General features: G+C 37.5%; 1 protein-coding gene across 1 annotated transcript in view; it reads left to right on the top strand.

The window, feature by feature from the left end:
- The window catches only part of CFH (complement factor H), a 205,210-nt gene that overhangs the window by 29,983 nt on the left and 153,103 nt on the right, over positions 1-22,124 (top strand). The window contains exons 4-6 of the mRNA XM_072129059.1: positions 893-969; positions 6,086-6,274; positions 6,766-6,939. Of these exons, the coding sequence (XP_071985160.1) occupies positions 893-969; positions 6,086-6,274; positions 6,766-6,939 (440 nt within the window). The remainder of the gene's footprint in view (positions 1-892; positions 970-6,085; positions 6,275-6,765; positions 6,940-22,124) is intronic.

Genomic DNA, 22,124 nt, shown 5'->3' on the forward strand with positions numbered 1-22,124 from the left:
CGTCGGGAAAACGCGAATCGGGCCTTTAGTAAATGACCCCCATAGAGTCCACCACAGAACCCCACAGGGAGGCAGGATATTTTCATCCAATACAATAGCAGATTCCCCAACAGACCATTTCAGGAAATATGCATGCAATGCTAAATGTACTAAAATAAGTCACATGCTGTGTCATAAAACTTCACATTGTAAAATTATTGTTAATATGCCGCAAATTTTCTTTTTAGGAATTCTTTTTTTAAAGGTTAGAACTCATCAGTGCACCAATAAAAAATATGTCAGTGTCACTTAGATGTACCCTAGCTTGGGGCACTGTGTTTAGGTTTTTATAATAAAAAAAAAAACTTTTACATTTTTTTCACTGTATTTTTAGACCCCCCCCCCCCATATACTGCACCGCATTTAAATAGTTATAATTAAAATGGTTATGTGGTTGCAGGTATTAGCAATTGGTGTTTGCTGCATTACATGAATAAAGAGGGCTGCTCAGCTATTATGGTATCGTAAGGGGTTAAAATCAATGGTGGAGGAAAAAAATTCCATTCATTCCATTGTGCAGCAAGCTGTGTTACAATCTCGGGCACAAAAAGCAGATTAGAAAGACCAATAAGATGCAAATGTAAGGTTCAATTTACATTGGTCAAATCTAGATATGTAAAGAAAGTGAATTGGCGAAAATGTTTAACTTGCTGGATAAGGTAACAGCACCTTATGGATGTTACAATACACATCTTCTATTTCATGTACAATGTATACTTCTGTATTATTTTCCCAAATCTGGGTAACTACAGAAATGCAATCACTTATCTTGTTGTAAATAATTTGTACCAAATTCTTAAATATCAATTAAACCATCATTTTCAGTTATTAACATTCACTTTATTTTTTGTAGGTATCAGATGATGAGCAAAGAAAAAACACGAGAGTGTACAGCTAATGGTTGGAGCAACTACCTTCCTCACTGTGATGGTAAAGTTAAATGCTTCAAATATTATCAGATATATTAGAAAAAATGTATAAAGGATAAACATCATTAGGAAACAAATATTTGTGTATAAAATGTTCTAGTTTTGTTCTATTCTTAGTTGTAACATCCACCAAGTGGGAGTAATTATCATTGGTTTTCCTGGGCTTTTTTGGCATTAAAAGCTCTAAAAAAAGTTGCACAAGGCAATTCTCACCACTGGAATTTAAAGGTACTACTAACTCACAGATTTATCAATCTGTCATCTAGTTCAAGGATGTACAAGGCCAGGGGTATGAACTTTAACTTTTTAAAAAGTCACAGAAAAAGTTGCAAAGTAACTGCAGATTCCTCCTGGTGTATGGGAATCTACATCACCCACGTAATGTGAAGCACTTTATCTGCAACTCCTTCCCCCAGACACTCAGGTTTACATATTACATGATAGACTTGTTCTAGGCAAGGGAGCAGCCCATCCGAATGTCTGCCTTAATTGCTATACATAACTGTAGTGATGTGCACTAACCAAATACCAACCAGCACAGTACCATGTACAGGCTACTATGTTTTTTAAGCTTTGTTCTCCTTCTTTAACCCCTTAACAACTTGGCCCTTTTTAGTTTTTTCACTTCCATTTTTCACTCCCCACCTTCAAAAATCTATAACTTTATATCTTTCCACATAAAGAGCTGTGTGATGGCTTATTTTTTGCATAAAAAATTTTGCACTTCAAAGTGATGGTATTTAATATTCCATGCCGTGTACTGGGAAGCCGAAAAAAAATTCCAAATGCAGTTAAAATTGTGAAAAAGCGCATTTGCGACATTTTCTTGTGTTTTCTTGAATTTTACAGCTTTCACTGTGTGCCACAAATGACATGTCATGTCGGGGCTATCATGGGGATAAAAAGTTTGTATTGGTTTTATAATGTTTTCTTACATTTACAAAAATTAAAACCTCCTGTACAAATTTTTTTTAAATTTTGACATCTTCTGGAGCCAATAACTTTTTCATACTTTGGTGTACTGAGCTGTGGGTGGTGTCATTTTTTGCAACTTTTGATGGTGTTTTTATTGCTATAATTCTAGGACTGTGCGATCTTTTGATCACTTTTTATTGATTTTTTTTAATGTTTTTCAAAATGGCAAAAAAGTGCAATTTTCAACTTTGGGCGCTATTTTCCGCTACGGGGTAAAACGCAGTGAAAAACTCTTATTATATTTTCATAGATCGGGCATTTTTGGACGCGGTGATACCTAATTTGTTTATGATATTTACTGTTTATTAATATTATATAATATATATAACTAGACTACCTAGGGTACATTAACCCTAGGTTGTCTGATCGATCCTATCGTATACTGCCATACTACAGTATGGCAGTATATGGGGATTTTCCTCCTCATTCATTACAATGTGCTGATAGCATATTGTAATGAACGAGTTAAAAACCATTAAAGACCCGAGGCTGTCATGGCGATGGATCGCCGCTCCCCGATGATGTCAAGCGGAGCGAAGATCTGTGGCTAGATGGCGGCGCTTATGCGCCCCCATTTTTTGAAGCAAAATTGGCGGCGGCGATCGTCGGGAAAACACCTGCTGGTTTTACCGATAAGCCTTTGCTGCAATATGCAGAAAAGACTTACCAGCTATTGAGAGGGCTCAGCCTGCAGGCCCTCTCCATGCACCGGGACCCGGCTTGCGGGAAGAGGTTAAGAAGAAAAAGAGTAGGACATGTCCCCCTCCTTAATAATGACTTCATCATAGGTCCATTAACCTAGTACAAACAAAGTATGTACAGCCTGAGGTAGCCATGTACGTTACTCAGCTGTTTATCACACTATTATAGATGTTAATGCAACCAGTCATAGCAAAAAAAGATAAAAATCCTGTGCATTGTATAACACGGTTTATAATTTACCATCCAAAAATAAGATTAAAACCTATTTAAGTCAAAGATCAAAAGTTTTATACAGACATAAGTAAATCTGACTTTGTTTATTAATGCAAAATGTGCCTGAGTTACAGTGGGTACAGAAAGTATTCAGACCCCTTTACGTTTTTCATTTTCTGTTTCATTGCAGCCAATTGGTAAGTCAAAAAAGTGATCCATCTTGATAGAAAAAAATGTATATATTTTTGCTAATTTATTAAACAAGAAAAACGGAAATATCACATGGTCATAAGTATTTAGACCCTTTGCTCAGTTTATTGAGAAGAAGCATCCTTATGAGCTAGTAAAGCCAAATGATAAAAAATGTTTTTCACAGCTGGATTTGGATGCCATTCATCCTTGCAGATCCCCTACAGTTCCCTCAGGTTGGAAGGTGAATGATGGTGGACAGCCATTTTCAAGTCTTTCCAGAGATGCTGAATTGTTTTTAAGTCAGGGATCTGTCTAGGCCAGTCAAGAATGGTCACAGAGTTGTACTGAAGCCAATGCTTTGTTATTTTATATGTGTGCTTAGGATCATTTTCTTGTTGGAAAATGAACATTCAGCCCAGTCTGTGTGTGGTTCAGTGCACTCTGGAAGAGTATTTAATCCAGGATATCTCTATACTTCATCTCTGGTCGCATTCTTCTTTTCTTTAATTGCAACCAGTTGTCCTGTCCCTTCAGCTAAAAAACACCCCATAGCATGATGCTGCCACCACCATGTGTCACTGTTGGGATTGAATTTGGCAGGTAATGAACAGCGCTTGGTTTTGTCCACACATACTGCTTAGAATTAACATAAAAAAAAGTTTAATTGTCGTCTCATCATACCAGATAATTTTATTTCTCATAGTCTTGAAGTCCTTCATGTGTTTTTGTGCAAACTGGATGCAGGCTTTCATATTTCTTGCACGGAGGAGCGGCTTTCTACTGAGGGAGGGTTGCAGTATTAGTTGACTTTTTGTAATTTTCTCTCATCTCGCTACTGCATCTCTGGAGATCAGCTGCAGTGATCTGGGGTTTTTCTTTCTCCCACCGAGATTCTTCTACCATTCGTTTGGCTTAGCTTAGTTTGGCCGGCTGCCAGTTTGAGGAAGAGTTGTGGTCTTCACAAACTTTTTCCATTTAAGAATTATGGAGGCCACTGCACTCTTAGAAAACTTGAGTGCTGCAGATATTCTTTTTTAACCCTGGCCACATCTGTGCCTTGCCACAATTCTGCTTTTGAGCTCCTTGGGCAGTTCCCCAGACCTTATGATTCTCATTTGCTTTGGCATGTGTGTCACAGCAAATGACCAAATACTTATGACCATGTTTTTCTTGTTTAATAAATTAGCAAAATGATCTACATTTTTGGAGTGCAAAGTGTTAATGAGCAAAAAATTACTTTTTTGATCTTACCAACTGGCTGCAATAAAACAAAGAGGGAAAATTCTAAAAGGGTCTGAATACTGTTTGTACCCACTGTATCGCAGAGATGCACCATTACTTGTTACACGATTTACTAGTTACATTGGAACAAAGAAATGTTGGTGCATATTTTGGTTTCATTTTAACACTGTTTCCATTTTTGGTAAAAAAAAACCTTCACTCTGTGCTCAGTCCTACCACTCTTTTATAATCTACAAAACCTTTCAGAAACCTTCTAAAATGGCTAATACATTTGGTGTAATCCAGGTAACCTATTTGCGTCACAAACTGCACTAAAATATCTTGTGCATTTTAGATGGAACTAGTCATGAAGATTTAGACCCACATACCATCACCTACCCATCATACAGCAGAGTTACAGAATTAGAAGGATGTTCTTTTATACCTTCCGAGATTCAGCATTACATAGAAAGAGTAGAAATTGTATTTAATTACGATTAGTATTCTTATGCCAAAAGCTAAGTGGAACTTTAACATAGAAATGTTACAATGGAAAAATCTGCATTTGTTACATGTTTTGGACCATTCCTGGTTTTGGCTTAAAATATGAATGCAAAATCCTGATCAAATCATGACCATATGCAGATACCCTAAAATGTTATATGTCATACAAGAGAAGAGTCATGCTAGGATGTCCATTCTTGGCTTCAATAATGCCTATTGTATAGAACATCTTCCTAGACTATCATCAAGAGATGCCATCCAGTTTGCAATGGTGTACCCAACCTAAAGGACTGATGATGCTATAGAAATGATAAGAAATGATTATCAAGCCAGGAAGGTACATCCTTCTATGCCACTTCCCCAACAATGGGACCAGGGCCGATTCTAACCTTTTTGCTGCCTGAGGTGAAACTTAAAAATGCTGCCCAACGAATGCCCGACGATGTTACCTTACACATTAGTAGTCAGTTGGTGACACAGACATTAGTGACCTATAGCAACTTACAGGTAATGATCAGCCCCATCAGGAATATGACTCCTTTATGGTTTCTCCCGGCCATGGTTTTTCTCTGCTGAATTCGCAATCAAACGTCTTCAGCTCTATGCAGCACAACTCCACACTGTGCCCCTGAAAAAAACAGTCACTTAAAGTATAATGGAGCATGTTCCTAATATATATTATCCTCACAACATGGCTGAGCACACTATTCCCCACATAAAACATCCTTTATATAGTTACCCTAATTTTATACAGCACCCACAATTTATTAGGTGCCCTAATTAAGCCTTCCCCCAGCAGCACACAGCCGCCTCCTTTATACACAGCCTTTTCACCCCCTGTATACTCAGCGTTTCCCCAAAAAAATTAATAATCTTGTACTCTCCTTCGGACTCCAGTCCCAGCGCGCCCTCCTGTTTCCCGCCAGCAGCCATGATAACTGTGAAGGGACACAGGCTGGCACACGTAATAACGTCATCACACATGCCGCCCTGTGCTGCACCACTCTGCCTATCAATTACTCAATGTAATTTGAAAGGTCCCTTATGAGGGTTCTGCAATCTGCGGGACTTCACCCCACCTCATGGCAGCTGCAGCCCTAACTTTGACTCTTTACAGGTTATTTGAGTATAGAAGGACTTCATTTTGATCCTGCCATTGTTGTTTTTTACTTAACCAGTCGGTGACAGCATGTGCTTCTAAATCCTTATGACAGGTTTCCTTTAAATAGTAAATTTGTCTCACTAAATTTCACATTTTTAGTAAGAATTCAGTGGTAAATTTGTTAATTACTGTTTTTAATCACTTTCAGTTAGGAATTGTCCACCAGTGCAGGTTGAAGACAGTGTTAAAGTTTTGTCCACATCATATGATGAAGAGTATTCTGTTGGTCAAGTAGTTCGATTCGAATGCAAAGACCCAAGCCTTAAGCTGAATGGCCTTCCTGAAATTTACTGTACATCAGAAGGAGAATGGAATTTGAAACCACCAACATGTGCAGGTAAGAAAAGAAAATCTTTATGAAAAATCTAATAACAAATATATAGGTTCACAATTTATATTAAGTAGAGTTATTGATCATACAATATTAAGAATATATATTTATATATAATATATATGTAGAATATGAAATTTTAATTTCATGAAAATTTCACCATGTGACATCAATTTAAAAAAATTGTATTAATTTAATTTGCTGATTTTAGATTTTAGTTTTCAGCGGACTTGTTTCCAGAAATATTTCTCATCTCTAGAAAAGTATAAACTGGAATATAAAATAGAAAGCCCATCCGTGAATATACCCTAAATTTATAGACTAGACAAAGCATTGTGGGTTGAATAAGCTGAAAGGGTTTATTAGTGGCATGGAAGGTTGTTACTATCTGGATATTTTTCATGTATAGTACATAAACACCTACATAAAATCAGTAAACTACGGATAACTTTTGTTCACTGCACAACATGATGTTCATGAATATTCTTTTTTTGTAGAAATTAGTTGCCAATCTCCAGATATTCTTAATGGGGAATTGAATAATCAAAGAAAAAAAGTCTACAAAAATTTGGAGGTTATGCAATTTACATGTAAGAGAGGATTTCGAGCCAGTAAAAATGGAGAATCTACATGCACAAAAAATGACTGGAATCCACAACCTTCATGCACTGGTTTGTATAAGTTTTTTTATTTTTAGAAATAGGCTTTTGTACAATTCATGAAATTGCATGTATGTCTATTATATGTTAACCTGTAAGTGTACAAATGAATGTTCTCACTCCCTCATGAGTATTCTGAATGAGGACCCACAAATTAGAAAAGCTAGACTGTCACACAGAAGTTGTAAAAACATAAAAAATGTGAAGAATTTGAATCATGTTTTCTAAATACCCCTTCGCAAATTGAAAAGATCAAAGCTAAAATTAAATTTAAAAAAAAAGATCAAAAAGATTATAAAGCTGCATACAACTTGAAAAATAAAATCTCAAATATGCCATTAAAATATTACAAGAAAATCTCTAAAAGAGGTAAAGGAGATGCACATGAAAAGGAACCTGAAACCAGCTATTCTGTTCCTGCGACAGAGTCAGAAACAGAACTGTCACGTCTGTGCCTGCTATCTCCTCTAACCGTTCTGGTAGGATTAGGAGACACTAAGTTTTTTGTCATCCTGCAGTCTGAACTAGGTTCTATGGCTGTCTGACCTGATGTCTGCCAAACCCCTCACCGATTCTGTGGATCTGTAAATGCTTGCTCCATCCACCTGTGGCAGGGCCTAGGTTCGATATAAGTGTCCTGTTTAGCTTTGACTCCTTGCTGGTCAAACTGCTATCTTGCTGTGTTCACTAGCTTCTCTTGCATTCTCTAGTTCTTACGATTTCTTGCCTGTGTCTTGACTACACTATTTGGATTGTGATTTGGTTATTTTTATTCTGCGCTGTTGCCAACTCAGATTTTTTTACCTCGCCATATTGTGTTTGTCTGTGTTGTTACGTGTTCACACGTTACCCAGGGATGGAACGTCGCCCAGTTATTGGCCTCCGTTTAGGGGGTTCCCAAAAAGTAGGTAGGGATAGATTGGGGGTCTCAGTGTCAGGGCTCACTGTCCTTGTTTGTGTCCTGCCATTACAAGAATCCAACTAGTTAATCAAAAACAGTTTGTAGAGCAATACTGACTTGGGTTATAAAAACCCTCAAAACCCTCAACAAAACAAGAGTGTCTTACAACCGAGCTGGGGGAGGAATTCAATATTAGAAACATCACAACAGGAAGGGTCTATACAGATCATCAATTTTTCACACCATAATTTGACAGGGACACAGACATCTGTTTTTTTTAAAAAAAAGGGTTTAATTTCTGTCTTCATGTCTCAACAAATTTTGAGGTCATAAAAGACCTAGACCTCTTTGGTCACGAATTGGCCCTGAAAAAGATTTTTTCAGATAAACAGACCGAATAATAGAAAGATCTCAGGTTGAGCTTAACAACAGTGACCTAGAAATAGTGCAAATACTAGAAGAATTGGGAAGTGAAAACACAACAGTAGATCCAGCAGAGGAAAACATTGATACTCAAAAAGTTACCAGACAGAACAAAAAACTAATACCATAGTCTAAATACATTCCCCATTGGATCTGAACTCTCCAGTGAAAATAGTTATTGACTTGCTGACCTAAGATCTGGAAAGATTAGAGGAACCCTGGACCACTTAGAACTATACCAACTTAAATTGATGAAAGATGTTTTCAGAAATTCAGACAAAGGGGGGAACATTGTGTTATAGCCTTAAGAAATATACTTGAAAGGGGCTCAGATAATACCATCATATAGACATATATACTCCCAGTGGCACACTACATACAAACGTACAGGTTACCTTATAGGTATATCTAATACCCTCTTTGCAATCATTTAACACAAACTTGTTATCTTCCTATACTTATTGGTGGTAAAATGCCAATTATTGGATAATTCTACATCCCTCCAGTCAACGCAGGTGTATACAAAAACTTTTTTTGGGTCATTTGATTTCTTTATAGTGAGCACCATTATTACTATACTGGTTCTGGAGAAGGGATACCTAGTTTCTTCACCTGCGGCAGACATATCAATAAATACAAATCCACTGTATTCACTTACGTTAGGGAACGCCTGTGATCAATATTTTTCTCGTACCTCTTTGCAATCCCAACTCACTTTGTTGGCGTTACTACAATGAGTGAACTTTGGCAGGATCAAAAAGCAAGAATGAGCCACATACAAAAGTATGACATGCTTTGACATGCTTTGTGCAGCGCTGCGTAATCTGTGTGCGTTATATAAATAACATTACCGGTCATAATCGTATACAACAACAAGATGACCTCCTACAATCAGCTAAAACTTCACTAAAAACTTTAGAAAAATATCTAATCACAGAAATTAAAAGTTTATGGGATATAGCATTCCTAGAAAATTACCTCAAAATAGATTGTGTACCAAAAGGACTGGCCATTTATAAGGCACTGGCCGGAGATATGGGAGACCAGGAGACCATACATGAATGGGATGACATGTTCCATAATTTTTCTAAACAAGCAGTACGTTTTGTTATTTAAAGAAAAATGCTCTTAAATTATGTAAATCAACATACATTGCAACTATTTGAAAGCATTAGACCCTATAGAGACCATCCAGATATATGCAACCTATCGATTAATATAAAAAACAGGTTAAGAATGAGCGAGGAGGAAATAAGAGAAAGAAAGACATGAAAACATAATAAAACGGATGGTGTGGATGAAACGGGTGATCTATCTGTTGGCGAACACACACTTCAGACAATAGATGAAACAGGAACATTAAGTATAGATTTGGGAAATTTTAGTACCCATTCTATCCCTGGCACTATAGAAGAAGAAACTAACATACAAATGGATAGTGAGAACAACAACTCACATAAGAATAAAAAAGAAAACAACCAAACAATATTGAGAAGGAGACATCAGACTACAAAAATTCCAATAGAACCTTTTATCACTATGCAAAAGCAAAACAAGACTCATAATTCGAACATCCGAGACAATGTAGAAATAATGGAAGAATGCAATAACTTCCCCATTTCTGTATCTAATAGATTTTCAGCTTTAGGAACCCCCAGGCTTGACATACAGAGCCAGCAAAATAGTATTAAAACAAACATTATCGTGCCACCACAAGTCACTACAACCAAAACTTCAAAAACAAGGCAGTCTTCCAACAATCCTAAAGTACTGGATACAAAATAGGATTTTTTCCAGGGCAAAAAAAGAAATGTAAGAGAGGATGTAGAGCAGGGAAACGCACCAAAAAGAAAATAGAAAACCAATCTAAAATAAAATTCTACTTCACAAAAAATATACAACCTTAGTGATCACATCCTTACACAAGGAGAACAAACCCTTCTCCAAAAAGGCCTTAAGTTCGCACTGACGAGCAAATTTAATAAATTTGATTCGTTCGTGGGAGTAAAATAATTCAAGCGGAATTTGGCTCTTAAAAAATACTTTCTGAAAAAAAACCTAATGAAAAAAATGCAATTGCGATACAAAATAAATTCGAACTTACAAAAATAAAAAAAATAACATGGTATAATAACAACTTGACCAAGAGAGAAGTTCAAGCTATCTCATCATTCCAAAATAACAATATTGTGATTCGTCCAGCAGGGGGGAGCATAGTTATACAAAATTACAAAGACTACCATACTGAGGCACTCCGACTATTAGGGGATACACATACATATAAAGTGCTTAAGATTGATCCAGCAGAGGAATACAAACAAAAACTGGCAAAATTTGTTCTAAAAGGTAAAAATTCTGGAATCTTAAATAAAAAAGAAGCCGTTTACATCAATAATAAAACCACCAAGATTAGCAGCTCAATATCCTATCCCAAAAATTAATAAGAATGATACCAAACCACCAGTTTAACCACAAACTTATCTGAATATATAGACCATCTACTCCAACAACTTGTTAAGACTCTACCAGCCTACCTACGTGATACAACACATATTCTGCATGTTCTAATTTCTGTCAAATGGGAACCCCATTTTATTATAGGCACATTAGACGTAAGTTCCTTATACACAGTAATTGAACAAAAAAAAAGGAAGGGAAGCAGTGCGTTTTTTCTTGTTAGGGACGATGATTTACATGATATACAAAAAGATTATATAGAGGAATCCATTTCCGTCATTTTAAATCACAATTATTTTATTTATGATGACACTTTTATTAGCAAACATGGGAAAAGGCAGTGGGGACAAGGTTCGCACTGAGCTACGCCAATCCCTACTATGGGGAAGTGGGAAAATGATACAATTTTTTTCCCAAGGCAGGCTCAATGTGGACCTGGACCTCTGGAAACATTTTATAGATTACGTCATCTTCAATTGGGCAGGGAGTGAGACCTCATTGGAGTGTTTTCTAAAAAATTTAAATCACAATGATTTCTTCTTTGAATTTGTACCCACACATAGTAAAAATAGCATTAACTTTTTAGATATAATATATAATATATATATATATATATATATATATATATATATATATATCAAAAATGATACGATAAAAACTAAAACATACAACAAACCTAGTGATAGCAACAGCTATATTTTAAAAACAAGTTGCCATCTGCCAACGTAGTTAAATGGTATTCCAAAAAGCCAATATATCAGACATAGGAGAAATTGTACTGATGTGGAAACATTCAAAGAGGAAGCGGCTGTGCTACAAAAAAAGTTAGTGGGTAAAGGATATGATACCGAAATTTTACAGGAAGTACATCTGGAAGTATATGAAAAGGGAAGATTTACTCATTACAAAGAAAACAAAAACTATTAAAACCAATCAAGGAACAAGAGAAAATGAAATAATAGTACCATTCATTACACAATACACAAATGATAGCACTGTTTTTAGAAGAATTGTTCGCAAACATTGGAAAATATTGACCAATGACAAAATAATAGGTAAATATCTACCTTCATAACCAAAATTTATATTCGGTAAATCTAAAAAAATCTGTTATAAACTCCAAAAAGAGCTTGCATCCACCAGCTTTCGTTCCCTGTCAACGATGTGCAATGTGCAAAAAAACGAGAATGAAAACCCCTATAACCTCCTTCAGCAATATGGATCATACAGCAGATTACACAATAAAGCACCGTATCATTTTTTCCACAGATAGTGTTGTGTATTGCATTAAATGTCCGCTTCAGAAAATATATATAGGTAGAACCAAGAGGGTTTTAAACATTCGCATCAAAGAACACATATACAACATAGAAAAAAAGAAAGATCCAGAACATCCTCTTGCAAAACATTATAGATCTCTACATGGTGGTAATTTTGCGGGTTCATTAGTCTTTGGCATCGAGCGTATTTCCATTAATTGGAGGAAAGGAGACCACATAAAAACTATGTCAAAGGCACAGACACGTTGGATATATACATTAGACCCCTTGATACCTAAAGATCTCAACCATGAGATCCAATTGTTTGCATTTTAAACAATTTAGAGGATTCATTTTATTTCACTTTTACTTTTTTCACTTTTATTTTATTAAACAGGCACTTATATACTATAGGGACCAGTATATTTTATTCGTTAAATGATATACATTTACATTGGTCTAAAACATATTTTAATATATATACAATAAAGCAGAAATGCATAATTTTTAGTAAAGTTAGGTGGGAAGGAAAGAGAAGGAAAAATAAACATTTTATTCAGCAACACAACAGGTTCTAACAAAAAATAAAGTTAGGTGATTAAAAAAAACATTTTATTTAGCAACACAACAAGCTCTCACAAAAAACAGAGTTAGGTGAAGAAAAAAAAAGTTGCAATAGATACAAAGCTATATAAAGAAGATCCTAGACTTGGTTTTGTTGATTTCCCTGAGGAAGAAAGCCGACGCTTTCGGAGCGTGGAGGAATCCCTGGAACTGCTTTTGGACCTTACTGGTCCTAGTATTCAAGTAATAAATGAATAAGTAGAAAAAAGAACACAGCGCATCAGAGTATTATAAAGAGTCAATATTGAAGAACATAGTGAGGGTAAATGAACATAAATGATAAATGTGGTATAGGTCAACCGAGATTTAGCTGCGTGGTCCTTTTTCCCGGATCGAGTTGAGTCGGGGATAGGAATATGCAGATGTGGGGTGAAAAATCAGGACCAATAGTCGCGCTTCTCAGTGTTGACAAGGCTTTTATTAAGATGCATACAAGGACGACGCGTTTCGGGAGCGTACCGCTCCCTTCTTCAGGTCCGTATAGTTTTTTTAAAAACAGTGCTCTATTATACAAAAATATAAATAAATATATGTATATATAAATATCAATATAAATGAATGCATAAAGGTTAAAAAATAAATAATAAAACTAAAACTTTTTCCAAATCATGTAAAGAAGTCATATAAAGAAGTCATATATAAGACATACAGGATAAAAATACACGTATAAAATTAAAATATACAATGTTTCGAGAAACAAGGATACGGTAGTACGCCATTTAGTCAAGTTAGATGAGTATATAAATATATAAAACAGAAACATGATAGTAGGTAGTGCATTATTAAAGCAGTTCTGGTAATAGCATGATGTTAAGTATAAGTATAAAGGTGAAGCTGAAAAGAAGTCTGAGGTAAAGAAGATATTAACTGACCCGTATAGCCTCAGTTTCTCCTGTGCTGGTGGTGGGGGACACCGATTGTTCCCTAGGATGGTGTTAGTTCTGTATATGTGGGGGGGGATAAATGACATCTTGAAGCTTATATTGCATTGGGTTGTGAATAAAGAAAAATAGAGTTAGGGCTTACCCTGGTGGTGTTAGCGATAATTAATGTCGCTGTATTAGTTCTATGGACGGGAAGGTGTTAGTCCGTACCTGTGGGGTATGAAATGTAGGGTATAGGTCATCAATCTAGTTGATGTGCAAATTAGTGTAGGTGAGACTTACTTTGTCAGGGTTCGGGTAGTCAGGGAGACCTGCGTGTGGTGTCTCCTGTTGCTGGGCAGGGAGCGCTGTGCGGCGCGTCTCCCATTGACAGCTCTTATATATGTGAGCGCAAGCATGCGCACATGGGGGAAAGGGGAGACAGGCGCTGTATGCGACAGATTGTGTGCACGCGCAGTCCGGGATGCGCACGCATGCGCACATGGGGGAGAGGGGAGACAGGCGCTGTGTGCGACAGATCATGCGCACGGGATGATGTGCAAAATGCACTATAACCTGATGATTTGGTAAGAGTAGATGATTACTTAGGGTGAAGTGGTGGATAATTGAGGAAACAGTTTTTGGTAAAAAAGAGAGAGTGAGTGATTGGTGGGGTGCCAATAGGTACCTCCCGCTAGGAAAACATGGGAGTTGTAATAAAATTAAATTCTTTCTAGAGTCTCATTAAGGCCATAGGGACATAGTGTATTTAGTTTAAAGATCCAATAATTTTCCCTTTTAATTAGCTGATTATGTCTGTCGGGATGATCCTTCGGGATTTGTTCTATGGGAATAAGGGTTAGGCTATTGAAATTCTGTTCGTGATGGGATCTACAGTGTCTTGATACACTGTGTAACTGAAAACCAGACTTAACTTTGCTGCGATGTGTGTTCATTCTTTCTCTCAACGTTTGTGAGGTTCTTCCTACATATTGTAACATGCAGGGGCATTGTAATATGTAGATGACGAAATCTGAAGCACAATTTAGAAAAGAGGTGATCTCAAATTGTTCACCTGTTGAAATAGAGGTGAACCTTTTTGTACGGTGTTGTATGATGTCACAGGTCAGGCATCTATCACTGTTACAGTGGAATGCTCCTTTCAAGGTTGGAAACAGAGATATCTGGGATTTTGGTTTCGCTTTTCTTGATGTGCGTAGTTTGGTTGGTGCCAGTATAGTTTTCAGAGTGGGTGCTCGTCTGTAGGTGAGTTTTGGGCCCGTGGGGATGGATTTGGCTAGATGTGGGTCCTTAGTTAGAATCGACCAGTGTTTGTTCAGTATGGTTTTTATTATATTGTGATCCGAAGTGTAGGTAGTAATAAAATTTAGGGCCCAGTCATCCGTAAGTTCTTGTTGTTTCCGTGGGGCTAGGCATTCTTTTTGGGAAAGGGCTTTAGTTTTCTTATAGGCGTCCTTGAGGATTTCTTTAGGGTACCCTTTTTCTTTAAAGCGCCTGTGTAAAATTTTCGATTGGTCCTGAAATGTGGATTCTTCCGAACAGTTTTTTCTGATGCGCTTATATTGGCTGTAGGGTACATTATTTAGCCAACTTTTGTAGTGTGCACTTGTATAGTCCAAGAAGCTGTTTACATCGACTGTTTTAAAATAGGTACTTGTCAGAAGGCCGTCTTTTTTGTCATTAACTGATATGAGCAGGTCGAGAAATTCGATATGCGTTGTGGAAAAATTGAGTGTAAGTGAGATCCCCCAGGGGTTCTGGTTGATTGTACTCACAAATTCATTTGCTTGTTCTTCGCTTCCTTGCCATATGATAAAGAGGTCATCAATAAATCTCTTGAAGAGTTTGATGTTGGATTTATATTTGGGGTTGTTGTTAATGAAGGTGGACTCAAATTCCCCCATAAAAATATTCGCATAGCTCGGTGCGAAGCGTGTGCCCATGGCTGTACCTTTTTTCTGGTGGAACACTTGATCTTGGAAATTAAAGATATTATGTGCGAGTATGAACTTGATGCTTTGGATTAGAAAATCTGCCTGGGGGGGTGGTAGTGCTGGGTCTCTTTGAAGTGTTTTTTGTATTGCTCCAATGCCTAGGATATGAGAAATGTTGGTGTATAATGATGTTACATCCATTGTAAGAAGATTAAATGTGGTGTTCCATTGGAAGTTCTCCAGTTCGGTGATCAGCTGGGAAGAATCTCGAAGGTATGTTGGGAGCGTCTTCACATAAGATTGTAGATAAGCATCTACATAAGCCGATAGATTGCATGTGATAGAATCAATACCTGATATGATGGGTCTCCCAGGTGGGTTGTTCGGATCCTTGTGTATCTTTGGCAAATAGTAGAAGAGGGCTTGCCGTGGGTGGGAGGGGATGATAAAATCTCTTTCTTTCTTGGTTAGGATTCCTTTTTGGTGGGCCATCTGGGTGAAGGTTTTGAGTAATTCAAGATGTTCGCTGCTCGGATTATGGTCTAATTTTTGGTAGTATTGTTCGTCTGATAGAATCCTGAGACTTTCCTTTATATAATCCGAGGTGTTCAAGATGACCGTTCCTCCTGCTTTGTCTGCTGGTTTTATGGTTAGTTCAGTATTGTTTTTTAGAGCATTTAGGGCTTTCCTTTCCGGTCTCGAGAGGTTGTCCTTACGTCTTCCTGGTTGAGGTCTGTCTAGTGTACGTAATTCGGAGGATACCATTGAGAAGAATGTTTCGATATAGGGTCCTCTGCTTTGGATTGGATTAAAGTTGGACGCTGGTTTGAGGCCGGAATGTAGATAAAGGCTTTCCGAATTTTCAGGTGTTTCCTTGCTTTTTGCCTGGGAGATGGCAAAATGCCTCTTTAAGGTTAGTTTCCGTACAAAGCTATTCAAATCTAGAAAGAGATCAAATTCTCTAGATTTAGTGGTGGGACAAAAAGAGAGTCCCTTAATGAAAAGGGAACTCTCTTCTTCCGTGAGGGTATGGGAGGAGAGGTTGAAAATGCGTACCTTTTGTTGGGTTATTCTCGGGCTATCCGTTTTCTTGTTACTATGTTTGGTTCCTCCTCTTTTTCCTCTTGTGGTTTTTTTCTTTTTTGTCCTGTGTTTGTTCTGGAAAAGATCGCAAATACTGCTTTTGGGCTCTTGATCAAGGGTATGATCTCGTCCCTTAATGGCGGAGTTTTTTGGAGCTGGGGGAGCTCTAAAAAAGAGACCCATCATATCAGGTATTGATTCTATCACATGCAATCTATCGGCTTATGTAGATTCTTATCTACAATCTTATGTGAAGACGCTCCCAACATACCTTCGAGATTCTTCCCAGCTGATCACCGAACTGGAGAACTTCCAATGGAACACCACATTTAATCTTCTTACAATGGATGTAACATCATTATACACCAACATTTCTCATATCCTAGGCATTGGAGCAATACAAAAAACACTTCAAAGAGACCCAGCACTACCACCCCCCCAGGCAGATTTTCTAATCCAAAGCATCAAGTTCATACTCGAACATAATATCTTTAATTTCCAAGATCAAGTGTTCCACCAGAAAAAAGGTACAGCCATGGGCACACGCTTCGCACCGAGCTATGCGAATATTTTTATGGGGGAATTTGAGTCCACCTTCATTAACAACAACCCCAAATATAAATCCAACATCAAACTCTTCAAGAGATTTATTGATGACCTCTTTATCATATGGCAAGGAAGCGAAGAACAAGCAAATGAATTTGTGAGTACAATCAACCAGAACCCCTGGGGGATCTCACTTACACTCAATTTTTCCACAACGCATATCGAATTTCTCGACCTGCTCATATCAGTTAATGACAAAAAAGACGGCCTTCTGACAAGTACCTATTTTAAAACAGTCGATGTAAACAGCTTCTTGGACTATACAAGTGCACACTACAAAAGTTGGCTAAATAATGTACCCTACAGCCAATATAAGCGCATCAGAAAAAACTGTTCGGAAGAATCCACATTTCAGGACCAATCGAAAATTTTACACAGGCGCTTTAAAGAAAAAGGGTACCCTAAAGAAATCCTCAAGGACGCCTATAAGAAAACTAAAGCCCTTTCCCAAAAAGAATGCCTAGCCCCACGGAAACAACAAGAACTTACGGATGACTGGGCCCTAAATTTTATTACTACCTACACTTCGGATCACAATATAATAAAAACCATACTGAACAAACACTGGTCGATTCTAACTAAGGACCCACATCTAGCCAAATCCATCCCCACGGGCCCAAAACTCACCTACAGACGAGCACCCACTCTGAAAACCATACTGGCACCAACCAAACTACGCACATCAAGAAAAGCGAAACCAAAATCCCAGATATCTCTGTTTCCAACCTTGAAAGGAGCATTCCACTGTAACAGTGATAGATGCCTGACCTGTGACATCATACAACACCGTACAAAAAGGTTCACCTCTATTTCAACAGGTGAACAATTTGAGATCACCTCTTTTCTAAATTGTGCTTCAGATTTCGTCATCTACATATTACAATGCCCCTGCATGTTACAATATGTAGGAAGAACCTCACAAACGTTGAGAGAAAGAATGAACACACATCGCAGCAAAGTTAAGTCTGGTTTTCAGTTACACAGTGTATCAAGACACTGTAGATCCCATCACGAACAGAATTTCAATAGCCTAACCCTTATTCCCATAGAACAAATCCCGAAGGATCATCCCGACAGACATAATCAGCTAATTAAAAGGGAAAATTATTGGATCTTTAAACTAAATACACTATGTCCCTATGGCCTTAATGAGACTCTAGAAAGAATTTAATTTTATTACAACTCCCATGTTTTCCTAGCGGGAGGTACCTATTGGCACCCCACCAATCACTCACTCTCTCTTTTTTACCAAAAACTGTTTCCTCAATTATCCACCACTTCACCCTAAGTAATCATCTACTCTTACCAAATCATCAGGTTATAGTGCATTTTGCACATCATCCCGTGCGCATGATCTGTCGCACACAGCGCCTGTCTCCCCTCTCCCCCATGTGCGCATGCGTGCGCATCCCGGACTGCGCGTGCGCACAATCTGTCGCATACAGCGCCCGTCTCCCCTTTCCCCCATGTGCGCATGCTTGCGCTCACATATATAAGAGCTGTCAATGGGAGACGCGCCGCACAGCGCTCCCTGCCCAGCAACAGGAGACACCACACGCAGGTCTCCCTGACTACCCGAACCCTGACAAAGTAAGTCTCACCTACACTAATTTGCACATCAACTAGATTGATGACCTATACCCTACATTTCATACCCCACAGGTACGGACTAACACCTTCCCGTCCATAGAACTAATACAGCGACATTAATTATCGCTAACACCACCAGGGTAAGCCCTAACTCTATTTTTCTTTATTCACAACCCAATGCAATATAAGCTTCAAGATGTCATTTATCCCCCCCCACATATACAGAACTAACACCATCCTAGGGAACAATCGGTGTCCCCCACCACCAGCACAGGAGAAACTGAGGCTATACGGGTCAGTTAATATCTTCTTTACCTCAGACTTCTTTTCAGCTTCACCTTTATACTTATACTTAACATCATGCTATTACCAGAACTGCTTTAATAATGCACTTCCTACTATCATGTTTCTGTTTTATATATTTATATACTCATCTAACTTGACTAAATGGCGTACTACCGTATCCTTGTTTCTCGAAACATTGTATATTTTAATTTTATACGTGTATTTTTATCCTGTATGTCTTATATATGACTTCTTTATATGACTTCTTTACATGATTTGGAAAAAGTTTTAGTTTTATTATTTATTTTTTAACCTTTATGCATTCATTTATATTGATATTTATATATACATATATTTATTTATATTTTTGTATAATAGAGCACTGTTTTTAAAAAAACTATACGGACCTGAAGAAGGGAGCGGTACGCTCCCGAAACGCGTCGTCCTTGTATGCATCTTAATAAAAGCCTTGTCAACACTGAGTAGCGCGACTATTGGTCCTAGTATTCAAGTGACATCACTAATCATCCATACAGGGTATTTTTTTTGCCACCGACCGGGGCACCTTCCTGTTAGCTACAGCGACAAACTTCTACCCAAAAGAGCTTCACTATTTAACCTGGGGGATATAGTAATCCAGCAAAGGCATTGTTAAAGTAAGACTACGGGGACCGTTTTTCTACTAAATGAAGAGCAACTGGGATCGTCTTATCTTCTGAAACAGGTACCCGAACATTTACTTTGTTCATATCCTGTTTTTGAACTGCGAACACTATCTACACCCTTACCTAATAGGGGTTCAGATGTTCTAGGTAATACAATCATATAGACATATATACTCCCAGTGGCACACTACATACAAACGTACAGGTTACCTTACAGGTGTATCAAATACCCACTTTGCAATCCTTTAACACAGACTTGTTATCTTCCTATACTTATGGGTGGTGGAATGCCAATTATTGGATAATTATACATCCCTCCAGTCAGCGCAGGTGTTCACAAAAATAACATACAAAAAAAGCCAGATGCCAACTCTTTAACAAACAGTACTGTACAACTCTCTGGTATGAACTGACTACAGAGTTCTTACAAAAATACTCCCAGATGTTAGACTATGGCCATCAAAAACACACCATCTCTGAAAAAGAAAAGCAATTTCTTTCGATCAGACACCTAAGAGTGGCAACATTTTATATGCTGTCCAAAATACATAGAAATCTGGAGCAGTCACCTGGCAGGCCAGTAGTGTCAGGTCTTTGGCTTGATAACGAACTACGCCAGTATGTGTAGAACTTAAATACCTATACAAGGGATACTATGCAAATTTTGCAGGAGGTAGCAAATACACACCTAGCAGAAGATTTTAGTCACTGTAGATGTTAAATACTTGCATAGGACATACGATAGGCTGCAATGCTGTAAAGTACTTTTTGGATAAATATGGAGATAAGAGTACGGCAAGACAGAACTTTATCCTCATGGCACTCCTGTTTGTGTTAAAACATAATTATTTTCTGTTTGACACTCGTTTCTTCCTCCAGACCCAAAAAGCAGCGATGGGCGCAGCTTGTGCGCCCACCTTTGCCAACCTGTTCCTTGGGTGGTGGGAGGAAGAACATGATTTTAGGGAAACATTACAGGACTACATCCAATTGATCATTCTTTGTAAGTGTTATATAGACAACATGGTACTCATTTGGAAGGGCTCCGAAAAAATACTGAAGTCCTTCATTTCCACTCTAAATAACAATTATTGTAATATCAAATTACCCATGGAGTATAGTAAACAGATGTTACCCTTTTTGGATATCATAATTGAAACCAACAGTAATGGTAATATCGAAACAGATACATATTGCAAAACAACAAACAAAAAGACTAACAGTCTCCTCCATCCAAAAAGTGCTCATTTACTGTGGAAAACTAGAGAGATCCCCAAAGGGGAATTTCTAAGAATGTGATGCAATTGCTCCACCTTTCAGAAATGTAAAAAAGTGGCCATAGCACTTAAAGAACAATTTTGACAAAGGCAATATTCGGGACATCAAATTAAATGGGCCGATACACAAATATGTTTCATAACAACTTTGCACAATAAATGGAATTAAATGAATCAGATCCTTAATCCCTTAAGGACCCAGGGTTTTTTTTCGCTCATTTCTTGCTCTCCACCTTCAAAAATCCATTTAAATTTTTCCATGTACAGGGCTGTGTGAGGGCTTATTTAGTGCATAACAAATTTTATTTCTCTGTAGAGTTATTTATTATTCAATGCCGTGTACTGGGAAGCTGAAAAAATTTCCAAATGTGGAAAAATTTGAAAAAAAAAGTGCTTGCGTCACGTTCTTGTGGGTGGTGTAATTTTTTTGGCAACCATTTTGAGGACTGTGCCACATTTTGATAACTTTTTATTGAATTTTTCATGTGATGTAAAATGGTGTAAAAGTCGCATTTTGGACATTTGGGCACTATTTTCCGTTATGGGGGTGCGGCGCGTTAAGGGGTTAACCGGCACTGGCAGGTTCTACATTAGGACAAAGACTTGGGACCTTTCCTCAGCGCATACACATCAAGCGGATACAGGAAGGTATGTACCATAGGGAACCACTTGGTTAGAAGCCATTTCACACGGGATGGCAACACCAAACAACAGAAATACCTCGGTTTTTATCCCTGTGGAACATATATGGCCTGCTAGATTCTGATAAAAAAGAAAACCTTTGAAGACAAGATAATATGTATACAATAAAAGAACATATTGCATGCAATTCTGCAGTAATGTGTTATATATATATATATATATATATATATATATATATATATATATATATGTTACAATGTTCCTATCCCCTTTTCTATATTGGTAAAAGAGTCAAAGAGTTAAAAATAACAATTTAAGAACATCTCTCCAATATAAGAAATTATGACACACTGCGTGATGAAGCAATCAAAAATAATTCCTTTCTACCAGTCTTTCATCCCATTCTGATTGTAGAACACTTCAAAATAAAACATAATAGAAACCCAAAAGGATTGAAGGGATGGGCAATTACCTAGATTACAATGGGTATCCGCCGTGGTGACCTGGATAATCTCCTCCAAAAAACTGAAAGTAAATAGATATACACAATGAAAAGCTTGAGGTTGC

This window comes from Engystomops pustulosus, chromosome 10 (assembly GCF_040894005.1).
Source record: "Engystomops pustulosus chromosome 10, aEngPut4.maternal, whole genome shotgun sequence".
Classification (NCBI taxonomy): domain Eukaryota; kingdom Metazoa; phylum Chordata; class Amphibia; order Anura; family Leptodactylidae; genus Engystomops; species Engystomops pustulosus.